Consider the following 14,149-nt stretch of genomic DNA (forward strand, 5'->3'; position numbering starts at 1 on the left):
CCCGCATCGAGTGCCAGCCGTGGGAGCAAACGAGCCTGCCGAGGCCGCAGCTGACACTAAGGGGCAGATGAGCCAGCCTGCCGAGCCCGCCCAGACCGCAGGTGCGTGCGCAGAACTGACATGTGTGCCGTTTTAAGGCCGTGTGTTTGGGCTGGTCTGGGATCCGTCAGACAACCGGGGCAGTGGGCGCCCGAAACGGTGATGGTGGGAGAAACTGCAGCACCGGCCTGCGGGGGAGGCAACAAGACGTTTATCATGTAGTGGAGGCACAGGGAGTGACAGAGGACCCGCAGACGTGGCTCCCGTCCATCTCCCCCCCGTTAGTGTACCATCCGCAGTTTTGTGCAAAGGTCCAGTGCATCTGGCCAGGCCTAGCTTGGCCTCGGCCAACAAAGTTAGTGCAAACAGTGAGTCCCACAGCCAGAAAGCAGCTGCCACCGAGTCCCGGCCTGGCGCCTGGAACGAGCAGACCGGGGGTGCCTGTGAGGAGGGCGACGTGGAGAAGGGCTTCCTCCCCAGGCTGCAGGCATCCGGGAGGCAGAGGGGTGGCCACCTCCGTCCCTGACTCTGGCCCAGCCACGCCGTCTGGAGTGTCCCACAGGGAGTGCCCCAGGGCTCCTAGGGGACTGCAGCTGCCACTAGGTGCCCGCCTGTCTGCCAGGGCCGCAGCGGCAGAGCAGGGCTGGCATCGTCCTGAGCCCGAAGGAGCCTGGAGCCAGGCCCGAGTCCATCCGCAGAGCAGGCCCTGGTCCTTCCGCAGCTGGACGGGGCTGACACCGAGCCGGGACGCCGAGGCTCATGGGATACAGCCAGGAAGAGCTGTGTCCCCAGATAACCAGACCAAGGTCCAGCGTGGTCAGTGTCCTCAGAGAAGGTGCTGTGGGAGGTCAGGAAGCTTTAGGAGGGGGCAGCGTGACACATGAGAGCCGGCTGTCAAGATGGGGGGTGGGAGGGACAGTGGGAAGGGAGGAGGGGGACGTCGTGGGTCAGGGGAGCACGGGAGTGAAGGGACGGCCAGCTGCACAGTTAGAGACAGGAAACGTGTGGAGCCAGTTCCTGTGAAGACGCTGTGGGGCATCGGGGCAGCCCGCATGGAAACGGCCGCAGAGATGGCATGACTCCCGGAAGAGGACCTGCCCAATGCTAAGGGCTATGGGATGGGGATGCCGACCCACCCTGTCCTTCCCCCCGTCTCCAAGCTGACCACAGGCGGGTCCTCAGAGCGCAAGGCCTCAAACCTCAGGACCCATCCACTGAGCCCAGCACGTAGACGGGGGCCCCAGACAGTGCACGGTCCAGGGGCCATCACCCAGCTCCCACGCTGCCCCCGCCCACTTTTGATGGATTCCTCCTCCCCCGGGACACTCTCCCCCGGGGCCCCTGCGTTTCTCCCTCCCAAGCCCACCCCAGCCACCTTGTCCCGGGCACGGCTGGGATCATCTCAGGCTGATCCGGGAGTCCAGCTGCTGGAGGTGTTCCTGGACGCCAAATGGGATGGTGGGTGTCCACATCCTGCGATGGGGCATGGGACACAGAGGCCAGGTTAGGGGACAGAGGGTAGCCTGGAGCCCCCAAAACAAGCTGCCACCAAATGCCTCCTCTCACCCAGCGTAGAGCCTTGGGGACTTCCCACCTGGCAGGAGCAGACCAGAGTGGTCACACGGGGACGGCAGAGGCCTAGGAGCCCTGAGTCCCCTGTCTTTAGACCTGGTTCTGCTGCTGAGTTGCTGTGTTACTTCAAAAAGGTTAGATAACTTCTCTGTGCCTTATTCCCCTCATCTGTGAAATGGGTGTTATAAGATGCACCCCATCCGTCTTAGAAGATATGGATGATGACGTAGATGAAGGTGCTTTGAAAGAGTACCAACTACCAGAATTGGCCGTTAGACATCAGGGTGACGTCATAATAATAAAGTTCGAACTATATGAAATTGCCAATTTTGTACGTCAAAATGGTTGAATACAAGCGATTTCATATCATTCAAATGAATACATTGAGCATTTCCGCGTACCAGACACTACTGTACGTGCTTTACCTGCGTTGACTAATTTGACCTCACAAACTGCCCGGGGGGTAAATATCCTCAGTCCCATTTCACCGACAAAGGAACTGAGGCCAGAGGCGTGCGGCGTCTGCTCGCCCAGGGTGGCAGGTGGGCAAGGGGCCAGGCGGGATCTGAGCGCAGGGCTCACACGCTGACCCGCAGCCTGGGGAGCGGGTGGCCCACCCCCCGTGGGGCTGCCGGGACTCACGCCAGCGTCTCCACGTGCGGGCACTTCCTCAGGCTGGCCGCGAGCTGCTGGGCCCCGGCGGCCGTGAACTTGTTGTACTGGACACTGGGGAGAGAGACGGTCCTGAGGCCCGGCCCTCGGGACCACCCCGCCCCGACCAAGGCACCACCACGCTCTCGACAGCCGGACCTCAGCCCAGCCTCTCACGAGACACCCCCGGTCTCCCCAGGCCCCGGTCCTGCCGCCCGCCGCCCAGGCGCCCACGCTCACTCCAACACCCGCAGCGACACCATGTCTGGAAGCACGTGCGCCAGGCTCTCGGCTCCCACGTCGCAGATGCAGTTATTGTACAAGCTGCGGAAACAGAGGGCAGGGCGGGGGCTGGGGGCGCCAGGCAGCCAGGGCCCCGGGGGACCCACATCCAGCCCGGATGACGGCCCTATTGTACAGAGGGGCAAACAGGCCCAGAGAGTGGAGGCTGCTTCTCCGTGGTCACACAGCAAGTCCAGGGAAAGCGGCAGGACAAGTGGAAGTCGCCTCCTGGCTGACACTACCCGAGTTCAAATCTCAGGAAGTCTTGCCGCCTGTGTGACCTTTGGGGAGTTACTTGACTCCTCTGTGACTCAATTTGCTCCTCCACAAAAGGGGCACGATGGTGTCATTGTGGGGAGGAGTAAATGAGTTAGTGCTGGTAAAACACCCAGAAGGGCCCAGCACGTGGAAGGAGCTACTGCTAGCTACAGTTATTACCACTCCCAGGGGGGTCTGAGGGCCACGTGGGTTACTGTAGAGGGTGTGACCAGCCCTGGGGACAGAAGAGGAGAGAAAAACCCGGAGTCACTGGGCCGGCTCAGGTTTCAGGGGTGTAGCCACAGCCACACGAGCAGCATGGTGTCACTGGGGCCAACTTAAACCATACACTCATCAGCCAGCGTCCCTTTAATGAGCCACGCGCTGCGAGGTTCTAATTTCAAGGCCATGACTTGGCCGTGACTCAGCCCCAGGGCCCCACTGCAGGGCTGCCTGTAAAAGCAGGCGGTCTACACCACAGCAAAGTGGATTCAGGCCGAGCTCCAGCATCCCCTGACGTCGCGGGTCGGCCGGTACCCAGGCAGGAAGCAGGTGGGGGCTTCCGGTCTCTTCCTGGGGTGGGTCCAAGGACCCAGGAGCCCCCTCTGACCCCCACAGGCAGAGAATTCTCCCCGCATTTCATTGATGCCAAGCGTACTTGTTCACATCAGAACATATTCAGATCGGGCGGCGACTGATAATCAATGCGTGTCAGTTCCATTAGCAGCGTTTTGTCCTCTTAATGGTGTCTTACAATGGATGGCATCTCAGATTCCATAAAATATGACGTTTCTTAAAGGGTCCATCAGATCAAGTATCACCCCACACGCCCCACCTGCTTCTCCATTCACAATAGAAAACTCCAGAACCCCCCTCCTGACCTACAAGGGCCTTCCCGCAGGATCTGACCTCCTCTGACCTCCCCCACCCTCTGTCCCTCATTCCCGCCACTGTGGCCTTTCAGTCCCTCAAAGACCCAACCTCTTTCCCACCTCGGGGCCTTTGCATCTGCTGTTCCGTCTTCCTGGAATGCTTTTTCCCGAGAGCTTCCCATGGCAGGGGAAGGGTCACCTCCTCAGAGGTCTCCTGACCTCCCCAGTGAACTCAGTACTCCCTCTGGCACCCTCTTGGGCCCTTGTTAGTTTCCTTCCCAGGATGAATCACTATTTTAAATTACTTTATTTATGCATGTGCTTACTTATTTATTATGCAAGAGACTTGAAAGCAAGAACCACACTCGTTTTGTCCTTAGTTGCATCCTAGCTCCTAGCACAGGGTCTGCTCGTGGTTGACATGAGAGAACATTAGATGCCCTGCACAACTCTAGGGGGTGCCAATCCCATAGACTACGAGTTGCACAGTACACAACCTACACAGCTGCACCCGGTGACCCTAGCTGGAAGGCTAGAGAATGGATGCGGCAACAGCTAGCTGAACCAGACGCCATCGCCCCTGGGAATCTGACTCTGGGTGTCCTCAGCAGGTGAGGAGGGCCGGGGAAGGAGAGGGAAGTTCCTCCTGGCCTGGCGAGAGAGGAGAGCTGGCAGCACTGAGCTGAACGACTGGGGCTCTGGTCCAAGCTCTCAGTCCCCTCTTTAGTCCCCAGGGCCACCAGGGCCAGCAGCCGGAGGTCATCGAAAGCAAGAAGAGCTGTGCCAAGGCCCGCCAGGAGGTGGCAGTGTAGGCACTGCCTGGTGTTCGAGGGACAAGAACCAGACAGGCTACCTGCATGCATGTGGTCAGCCTTCTAGAATCCGCCACCCCGGACTCCAGAAAAGGCCCAGTGCTGCCAGCCCCTGAAGAAAGGGGACCCCTATGTGCTGCACAACAGAGCTCTTTCCATGGGCCACTGGGTGGTACCCATTTTCCAGGCGAGGAAACAGGCTTGGGATGAGTCAGTGACTCGCCCCGAGTGTGTGAGATGCTCTTTCCCCAGGTCCTGCTCACCCTCTTGTGGGGCCGTGGCATGGCCCAACGCCGGGGGGTGTGTTCACAGTGGAGTTTAGGTCGATGCCCCTCCCCGACCCCTGCAGAGCGCAGCACCGACACAGCACAGCCCATAGAGATCGCCTTGAGGTCCCAGTGTGGGGCTTTGCAGCTGGCACGAGGGGCCTCCCCGCCCTCCCCCAGCCCACCGGCCAGGCTCCTGGCCGATGCGGGGCCCCACTCACCTCAGCCTGAGGAGGGACATGGCCAGCGCGGGCAGGGCCTCGGCGAGCTTGCAGGCGCCCACGTCGGTGATGCTGTTCTGGGACAGGCTGCAGGGAGACAGCGACGGGCAGGGCTCAGGCCCGATCGCACGCCCCGTCCCCATCCGCGTCCATCGGCCCGGGGTTCGGGCGGAGCTGGGGAACTCTCGCTTCCTCACGGGGCGGCCTGGAGCAGCCTGCACATGGCCGGCGCCCTCCGTGAGAGTCGTGGGCAATGAACTGTGAATGGCCCTGTGCGTTGGCTTCCGCTAACTCTTGATAAAGCAAAAGATACTGTCTCGTCCAGTGGCTGAGTGGGGTGGTGAGCGGAGGATCAGAGGAGGGAGAGAGGTCGCTCTCCCCCCCTTCACCGTTCTACGATTTTATAGCATCCTTCCTTTTCCCTTTGGGCCACTTCACAGCACTGTAACTAAATAAGTGTTCGTGTTATTTCGTTTAATGGCTGTGGGCTCCGCGAGGCGAGGGGTCGTGTCTGTTCATTACTGCGTCCCTGCGCCTGGAGCAGTGCTGAGCACATAGTAGGTGCTCAATTAACATTTAAGTGGGGGGAAGAAGGGGGCGGAGGGAGGGAACTCTAGCTTGCTCGCAGCGTTACCTAGAACACCCTAAATCACTTGAGAAGTCTCAGTGTCCACAATCAAGGAGAGCCCTGAGGGAACTCTGGTGGATTTGACAGCTGTCCATCACAGTTACCAAGAGGAGTGCGCATAGATTTTGATGACACCCTCTATGTTCGGTAAAAAATCATGTTGATCCTTCTGCCTCATATCTGTCTCCTCCTTCCCGAAGCCCAGGACACTTTTTTTAAAAAAAACTTTACTATTTTTACCCATACATCCTAACCTCTCTCCTATGTCGCCCTTCAGTGTCATTTTCTCTCCCTCCACATGGTTCCCAGTCATTACTGAATACTTTGTAATTAGGGATTTGTCGTTGGTTTGCTCCTTGTGTCTCCTCATCAGAAGATGCAGGGGGTCGGGGGCTGTTTTATTTAAAGGGGGGTCTCCAGGGCCTGGAAGGGTGCCTGTACGTGGCAGGCGGTCCTTCAGCATTTGCTGGTTAAATGAATAGGTGACCGGCTGAACGGATGATGGAGTGAAGAAAGAAACGACTGAATGAGTGGTTGGACGAATGAGTGAACGACTGAAGGACCGAACGAACGAATGAGTGAATGGGTGAATGAGTAAAGGAATGAAACGCCAGCTGGACGTGGGGGCCAAACGCAGCAGGAAGGACGGGCCCAGCCCACTCACTTGAGCGTCTCCAGGGCCTTCAGCTGCGGGAAGGTGGCCGAGAGCTGAGCGACGCCCTCGTCCCCGATCTTGTTCTCGCTCAGCGAGTCCAGGCTGCAGGTGGAATCAGATGGGGGCCATCAGCCAGCACCGGAGGCCACCTCCCCGTCCCCATCCCTCCACCCAGCAGTGGCTCCCCCTTACCCCCACCCCTGGACACACCACGGCGGGTGGCCGCCCCGAGCTTTTGAGAGCACGTCTTCTTCCCTCCGGGAGCCACTAACTGGCCGGCCAGGGGACAAGGCTCTAACTCCCCATGGACTGAATCCCTGTTTTCCTTCCTGGGAGCCCCGTGAGCTTGCATAGCTCCCTGAACCTCTGGGGGCCTCAACTGCACAGAGAGACCATGCTCCTGACCTGCTGTTTCCCCGTAGCCTTGCTGGAGGCGGCGACGAGGCCGGGGAGGGAAGAGTTTCAAAGGTCACGAAAGGAGCGAACTTTTTTTATTATTGGGGTCTCCTGTCTGCCGTCCCTCCCCTGCAGTGGGGTCATCTGCTCACTCACAGCGGCCGCAGGAGGACACAGGAGGACAGAGAGAGGGAGACGGACGGACGGGGCAGAGTGGGGGTGGTCAAAGCCCGACAGGGCGGGGAGGGGTCAGGGTCTTTACTCACTCCAGATGCTGAAGGGAGGAAAAGGCCTCAAGGATCCTCACCAGCCTGGGGAAAGCCTGGGGGCCCAGGACGGGGCCCAGCCTGGGAGGCAAAGAGCAGAGAGAGGACCCGAATGGTCACGGCCCCTCGATTCCACCCCAGGGCACAGAAGGCAGGCCCATCTGAGGGCCCCTCGCTGGCCCCGCCTCCCCGGTGCCTTACCTCCCCCACCAGGCGGGACCCCAATCCTTTCTGCTCAGGGCACATTTCACAAAGCCCCCCCCAGGCGGCCAGCTGGGCTCCCAGCTGGGGGCTCCCCAGGTTTCATCTTTGAGAGGACAAGCCAGGGCGCACTCCTGTCCACATCCACACGCACCCTTCTCCCACCCTGGCACGGAGCCATGGTTCCCAAATGCTGATGGAGGGCCACCAGCAGTCCTGAGGAAGGTCGTTTACTTATTTGCCGTTGTGTTTTAGTGACAAAGAGAACCATTTCTGGAGTACTTATTATGTACCAGGCACACGATGGGTCCCTCACTCAGATTAGATCTCATTTAATCCTCACGACGACTGAGCTAAGGGCGCTTCTTGTCTTCCCTTTACAGATGGGGAAACAGAGGCACAGAGAGGTTAACTAACCCATACAAGGTCACACAGCCTGGATTGACATTTAGACCAGACTTTAAGGGATGAGAAAAATAAAGACAATGGAAGGCTCTTTGGCTTTGTTTTTAAAAGATGATTAAATGTACTCAATGTAAAGAACTGTCTTTTATTCTGAAATTATGTCCCTTGGGCTTTTTTGACATTACAATGTTCATTCATTGATAAAATTATGCTGCCAACCGTGGTTATTTTGCTCGTTTGAATAAACATAACTTGATGAAAATGAAAAGATGGTAACTGTACATAGTCACTCAAATTCACTCTGAAATATTCTCAGTCTTTGAAATCCCAAAGTCTGGGAACCGCTAGGCTCCATGAAGGGCCACACATGGGAGTCTGAAATCTGATTTGAATCTGGGCTCTGCCACTCAGCTCCCGTGGGGCCTTTGGGGAAAATCCCTTCACCTTTGAGTCTCGGTCTCCTCCAATGTGACCCCAAATTTATGCGGTCGTTGGAAGGATTAAGGAACTCATTCATCAAATCTTGATTGCTGGCCTACTGTGTGCCAGGCCCTACTGTGTGTCACGGAGACAGCTAGCGAACAACAAAGACAAAAGTCCTCGTCCTGTGGAGCTGGCAGTCTAGATAATCAAAGAAATCGGTAAACCATCTGGTGTGGGAGATAATAAGGGACGAGGGGAAAGTACAGTGTTGAGGGGGCGGAATCACGCTTTTAAATCGAGGAGTCGGAAAAGGCCTCGCTCAGCAAAAACCAGAAGGCAGTCAGGGCGTGGGCCGGGCAGATATCAGGGAAGGGCACCCTGGCAGAAGGCACAGCCGATGCAAAGGCCCAGAGGCCAGACCACGCCTAGCAAGGCTGAAACGCATCAAGGAGACCCATGTGACTGGTGTGGAGTGAGCAAGAGATGAGAGATAAGGGTGAAGAGGTAAATGGGGGCCAGACCGGGGAAGGACCATCTCCCAGCAGAGTCCCTGTAGAGTTTTGAGCCTGATCTAGGGGCGGGTGAGGACCACAGGGTGCCTGGCACAGTGGCTGCCAGTCACACACCCAGAATAGTCCTTTCCTTCCTTCCTTCCTCAGAACTTTCTCGGGGCTTCCGGCCTCCAGGTGGCGAGTGTCCTGGTTCTGGGCTGTTCCACTCCACAGCTACTGTGCCCCAGACCACAGTTCCGACCTCGAACTAGGGGCTTTTTAAGCTGAAAATAATTCAAAGCCAGAAAGGGCCCTTGGTGATTGTTTTCATACATTTCCTCTTTTCAGCAACATTTTTACCTCTGCACAAATTTGGTACCTTATCTCCATTGAAAACAAGAAACACTTAGCTTTTTTAGGGGGGTGTGGGGGGACCAGTGATCAGGAGGGGCAGACAGCGTGTGGGTGACCAGCTGGGGACCTCGGGCAAGTGACTTAAGTTCACTGGGCCTCAGTTTCCTCATCTGTCAAATGGAGAAGATAAAGGCTGTCTCTGGGAGCAGCTCTTGAAATTAATGAGATGATATACAAAATGCGCCAAGTACACTATCGGTGTTTAATAATTCCTTCCCTATCGTTGGATGATTTCGGATCCCTAACAATGACAAACGCGAATTTAACTTTTTCCTTTGTCAGAGCAAGAGCCGGGCTGGCCTGACTCTCGTGCCTTTGGACAATTCACACGCTCTAGGCATCGGTGACTGCGTCTGCACAATGGGGAGATGATAATTTCTCCACCCCACGTGGCCTCCCCCTCAACCCCAGCTCATTCCTACTCCTTTGTCAAGTGTCAAGGCTTCAACTGCCTCCTCCAGGAAGTCCCCCTGACTGCCCGCAAGTCCGCACTCTGGCAGCCCTTGAGTTTCCTGCCATCAACTGCAGCAGGTGTAACTGTCTCTTTGCACTAGGCTGCAGGCTCGCGGAGGAGAGCGGCCTGGCTCATCAAGCAGCTCTGCTGTATGACCATGTTCCCCAGTAGATGAGCCAGGTAGCCTCACACACGAGAAACCCCAGCACTAGCCAGACCGGCCATGCCCCAGCTGCTGGAAGCTGGTATCCAGAGTGATGGGGAGAGAGGGTAAGAAGGATTCTGCAGCCCCATCTCCATTCCGGTGGCACAAGCCCAGCTAATGATGGCAAAGACACCTAGTGGGGACCCAAAACAATCCAGCCCTTTGCTTACGCAAACTCCAGCTTCTTCAGGTCCCGGACAGCGGGGAGATCCCCAGCCACATCTTCCGAGGAACTTCTTGTCCTGGAAAGAACGGCAACGTTCGAGGGAGCAGGCTCCTCACCTCTTGCTGAGCCCCTACCCGTGTGTCCCAGCACGCCTGCCCCAGGGCCTGTTAAAAGAAAAACCTCAGGACAGCACGTCTTTAGGGCATCACTGTGTGCTTCACGGAAAAGAGCCTCAGGGTAGGCACTTACGAACACCCACCCCCGACGGCGCACAGTAGGTGCTCAAACAACGGATGATGAAGGGATAAGCAAAGGATGGTTGGTCTGTGGCCAGGTTTCCTCTGCCCTCTGGACCTTAGGGCCCTGCCATCTATAAAATGGGGGCCATGCTGGTCCTGGCCGCCTTGAATGGTGGCCACAGGGGTCATTTCTGTCACTAGGTGCAGAAGGCAGCTCGTAACTCTTAGCAGGGGAGACTACCTCCCTGGCTTCTGCTGAGAAAGAATCGGGTGCATGATGGCGAGTTTGAATGGGATGAAGCGATAAGTCCTGGGGGCCCTGCCCGGGTGGGGACAGCAGAGAGAGGTTCCGGGTGGCCGCTCTCCAGGGCGAGGGCAGGGCATGTCCCAAAGGAGAGGAGGCACTGGAAGTGCTCATGGCAAACTTAACATTGGGTCCTGCGTGTCCTCAACCCGCACACCCTCTCCCCCTCACCTCTGGATCTGCACGAGGTTGCCCAGGTCATCCACATCCTTCATGGACTCAGCCTTGAAAGGTTCGATGGTGAACTTCTCCTCCGCTGCCCGGAGTAGCTTGGCCTCCCCACGCTGCTGTAGGGACTCCCACAGCCCCACCGTGTCACTCAAGGCGGCCCTGTGGAGGAGGGGCCTCAGACCCAGGCACAGTGGCCGGGCTAGACCGTAATGGAGGGGCAGCTCCATGAAGGGACCTCCTACCTATTCAGATACTTTACTTCCTCAGCTTAACCCCTACCTCCTCCAGGAAGCCTTCCATGACCCCTCCAGCCCTTATCAATTCCTCCTTTTTCTCAATTCTCCCAGTGGTTGCATTTCCCTTTTTGCTTTGGCTACCAGGAAGCTCAGTGCTAAATTCTTGGCTGAACCACTCCAATGGTGTAGGACCCTAGAGCTTGGGTAAAGTATGTTTAGGGGGAAGGTGGGAGAGATTCTCTGGAGATTAAGCTGAAGTGATCAAACAGGTTGCAGAAGGCCTTGAATGCACCAAATTAAGGGATTTAGAGCTCATTCTGAGGGGAGAGGGGTGCCTCTGAAGGGTTGTAAGCAGGGGTGGAGTATGATCAAAAGCAAGTTCTGGGAAGATGGCTCTCATGGTTGAATATAAAGTGGAGTGGCAGAGGAGAGAATGGAGAAGGGAGGTCAAGTGGAGGCTGTGGCTTTTAATCCACCCATGACTAATTGGTGGCTTGATCAGGGGATGGAGAGAAGAAAACGAATTTAATTTCAGATATGTCCCAGATTCTAGACGTGGCCCAGGCCTGGCACATGGCGGGCCTTCAAAGTGTGACCTTGGGCGAGCTGCTGTCCCTCTCTGAGCCTTGGGTTCCTCATCTAAAGAATGGAAGGAATCAGTTCTGCCTCCAGCTGGCTGCTGTGCACACTCAAGGAGACCCCACAGAGCCAGCACCGGGCACAGCCCCGAGACCACAGCAGGCGCCCCGTGCAAAGAAGCCCCCTCCCCTGTCCCCTGCCCCCACCTGAAACGGGTGACACAGCTGAGTCCCACGAGGTTCCCCAGTCCAGAGGGGTCAATACCAGTGCTGCGGAGGTCCAGGGAGAAGTCTCGGCCGGCCGCCTCCAGGGCGCTGCCCAGCACGTGGGTATCGGGAGGCGTGAGCCGGGTGCCCAGGAAGGAGAGGCAGGCGGGGAGCCCCTGCACCACGTGCTGCCAGAGCCCGGCGTCCAGGGCCTCGTGGGCGCAGTGCAGCAGCTCCAGGAGCCGCCCTGCGCGCAGCATCCCCGGCTGCAGCCGCTTCAAGTACCTGGTGAGCGCCTTCTGCTTCCTGTCCGCCAGCGTGGTGCCCTCGGGCCCCGCCAGGGCTCCCAGGCAGCGGGCGCGAGGCTGGAAGACCAGCCCGGCCAGAAAGCGCGGCACGCCCTCCAGCCAGTTGTCATAGGGCCTCTTCTTCCTTGGGGTCAGCGCCAAATACTGCGGCAGCTCCTTGTCCTTGATCTCGCCGCTCAGAGCCAGCCACACGGCCCCCAGGAAGCACTGCAGGAGGAAGCTGGAGAAAGCCAGCTCGGGCTCCGGGGCCCCCGGGATGGGCTGCACCAAGCCTTTGGCCACAGCCCAGGCCGTCACCTCCGCCGACGGGAACTGGCCCTCGCGCACGGTGCCGTGGTGCTGGCGGCCCAGCTCCCAGGCCAGCCTGGCCAGCGCCACCAGCGCCCCTGGGGGGCTGTCACGGGCTGCCGGGCTGAGAAGGCCAACGTAGAGTCCGGTGAGCGTGGAGGGCAGCTCGGCCTCGTCGCCCCGCTCCAGGAGGGCCTCAGAGAGCTGGCACACGGCCCGGCACACCGTGGGGCTGTGGCTGTGACCGAGCAGAAACGGCTGGCCCCGCAGGAGCTCCAGGGCTCTCTCCTGATGTTCACTGTCCCCCGAAAGCTCGAAGTAGCACCTCACGTAGGTCTCGGCCTGCTCGGCTGAGAAGCCGGCCATCTCGAACAGGGCGTCAGCCTTGCTCAGGCTCTGGGCCAGGCGGCCCCGGGGCCGGGCCGTGAGCAGGAGGGTACAGCCACGCAGCAGCTTGCGCTGGAACAGGCCCGCCAGCAGCCCCCCGAGGGAGCGCGGCTCCGGGGACACAGGTCCGCACACGCTGTGCAAGAAGCCATCCTGAGCTTCCAGCTCCTCGAAGGCATCCAGGATGAGCAGCACGCGGTCCGGCCTCCTTAAGATGTGACTGAAGACCTCATCGTCCACGGGCAGTGGCTGCGGGCCCAGGGAGAAGAGGAGGTCCTGCAGGCGGTAGGCGTCCCCAGGACGGTCCAGACAGCGGCAGGGGAAGAAGAAGACAAAGTCATACTGCGGCAGCCGGCCGCAGGCCCAGGCCCGGCTCACTGCCCGGGCCCAGCAACTCTTCCCATGTCCTGCTTTGCCGAGCACGGCAATCAGCTGCGTCTCACGCGGCCGCCGGCGGTCGCCCGCAGCCAGCAGCACCTCGGCCAGACCCCCGCAGGCCGGCTGCCGCTCTGTCCAGTCTGGGGTGGCCAGCTCCCTCTCCAAGCTCTTGCTGCTGCTCCGCTCCAGCCGCGCCCTCACCAGGTCCACCTCCACCAGGATGCCGTCCGGGCCTGCGGGCTCGGCCTGGTACCTGTCCTGGAGCGAGCGGTAGAACTTCTCCACGCTCTCTGTAAAGGCCAAGGGGTTTTGGGGCGGGGGGGATGCTAGTTACGGGACGGGCCGCCATGTGGACAGCAGAGAGGCCAGCCCAGCCACCATCACTAGCTTCTGCATCCATTCACCACACAGTGTTCATCGACTGCCTTCTTTCTTAGCTGCCTCCTTCAGTTACCCAGACCCTCATTCATTCCTTCCTTCATTCATTCCCACACCCATTCATTCATTCATCTTCTTACTCTATCTATCCACGTCTTCATTTACACACCAACTGCCTCCTTCTTTTGCTCACTCACTATAGGAAGGCCATGGGGGGAGTGGTGTTAAAAGTTAAGATAGTGGAATCTCTGTGTGTGTCTGGTTCAAATCCTAGCTCCACCACTTGCTAGTGTCAACCTGAGCATGTTCTAGATCCTACCGTGCCTCAGTTTCCCCATCTGTAAAATGGGGATAATGTTAGGGTTGTTTGCGACTACAATGATTTAATATATCTAACAGGCTTGGGAGAGTACCGGGAACAGAGTAAGACAGGGTAATTTGGCCGTTCTCTGATTTGCTCTTTCATTCCCACCCTCCATCACTTCCATACTCATCATCCGTCATGCCCTCTTCCCTCATTCATTCTCTCAGCCTCGCAAACAAGACGTCAACACCCAGCGTGCACTGACGAGGGTGGGTCCTCAGTAAGTATTACTCAAGTGTAAGTGGCGGAATGAAGGCTGAAATGATGGCGGAATCAAATGAGTAAGTGAATGAACGAATGGGTTGAAGGAGTGTTGAGTGAATGAGTGAAGTGAAGTCAGATCTGGGCGTCGGCCTCTAGCCCGGAGGGCAGGGGACCCTGCCACCACTCACCGGGCCATTTTGGAGGCTTGCTGGAGCCCTCGTGAGCTGCCTGGCATCGGGTGGGCGACACCTGGTCCTCTGGAGAGGAAGAAGCCGGTGTCGGAGTTCCGGTGGGGGCGCCCCGCGGCCTCCCTCCCTCTGGGGCCCTCAGTCCTCCTAGTATCCCGAGGGCGGAGCCCACAAGGACTGGGGATGTCAAGATGGAGGTTAGAGGTCATGGCCTGAGGCTGTCTCCTACAGGAAGATGTCTT

At 58.3% G+C, this 14,149-nt stretch overlaps 1 protein-coding gene across 5 annotated transcripts in view; it reads right to left on the minus strand.

Moving 5' to 3' along the window:
* Positions 1-228: 228 nt before the first annotated feature.
* CIITA (class II major histocompatibility complex transactivator) overlaps positions 229-14,149 on the minus strand; it is a 91,422-nt gene continuing 77,501 nt past the window's right edge. For all 5 annotated transcript variants that reach the window (XM_070566765.1, XM_070566766.1, XM_070566767.1 and 2 more), the window contains 11 exons: positions 13,908-13,976; positions 11,413-13,063; positions 10,392-10,550; positions 9,682-9,753; positions 6,919-6,999; positions 6,266-6,358; positions 4,974-5,060; positions 2,503-2,586; positions 2,254-2,337; positions 1,415-1,512; positions 229-877 (listed from right to left, as the gene is read on the minus strand). In XM_070566765.1, coding sequence (XP_070422866.1) covers positions 1,437-1,512; positions 2,254-2,337; positions 2,503-2,586; positions 4,974-5,060; positions 6,266-6,358; positions 6,919-6,999; positions 9,682-9,753; positions 10,392-10,550; positions 11,413-13,063; positions 13,908-13,976 — 2,456 coding nt within the window. In that variant the 3' untranslated portion in view covers positions 229-877; positions 1,415-1,436. The remainder of the gene's footprint in view (positions 878-1,414; positions 1,513-2,253; positions 2,338-2,502; positions 2,587-4,973; positions 5,061-6,265; positions 6,359-6,918; positions 7,000-9,681; positions 9,754-10,391; positions 10,551-11,412; positions 13,064-13,907; positions 13,977-14,149) is intronic.

The sequence above is a fragment of the Equus przewalskii genome, chromosome 12 (assembly GCF_037783145.1).
Source record: "Equus przewalskii isolate Varuska chromosome 12, EquPr2, whole genome shotgun sequence".
In the NCBI taxonomy this organism is placed as follows: Eukaryota; Metazoa; Chordata; class Mammalia; order Perissodactyla; family Equidae; genus Equus; species Equus przewalskii.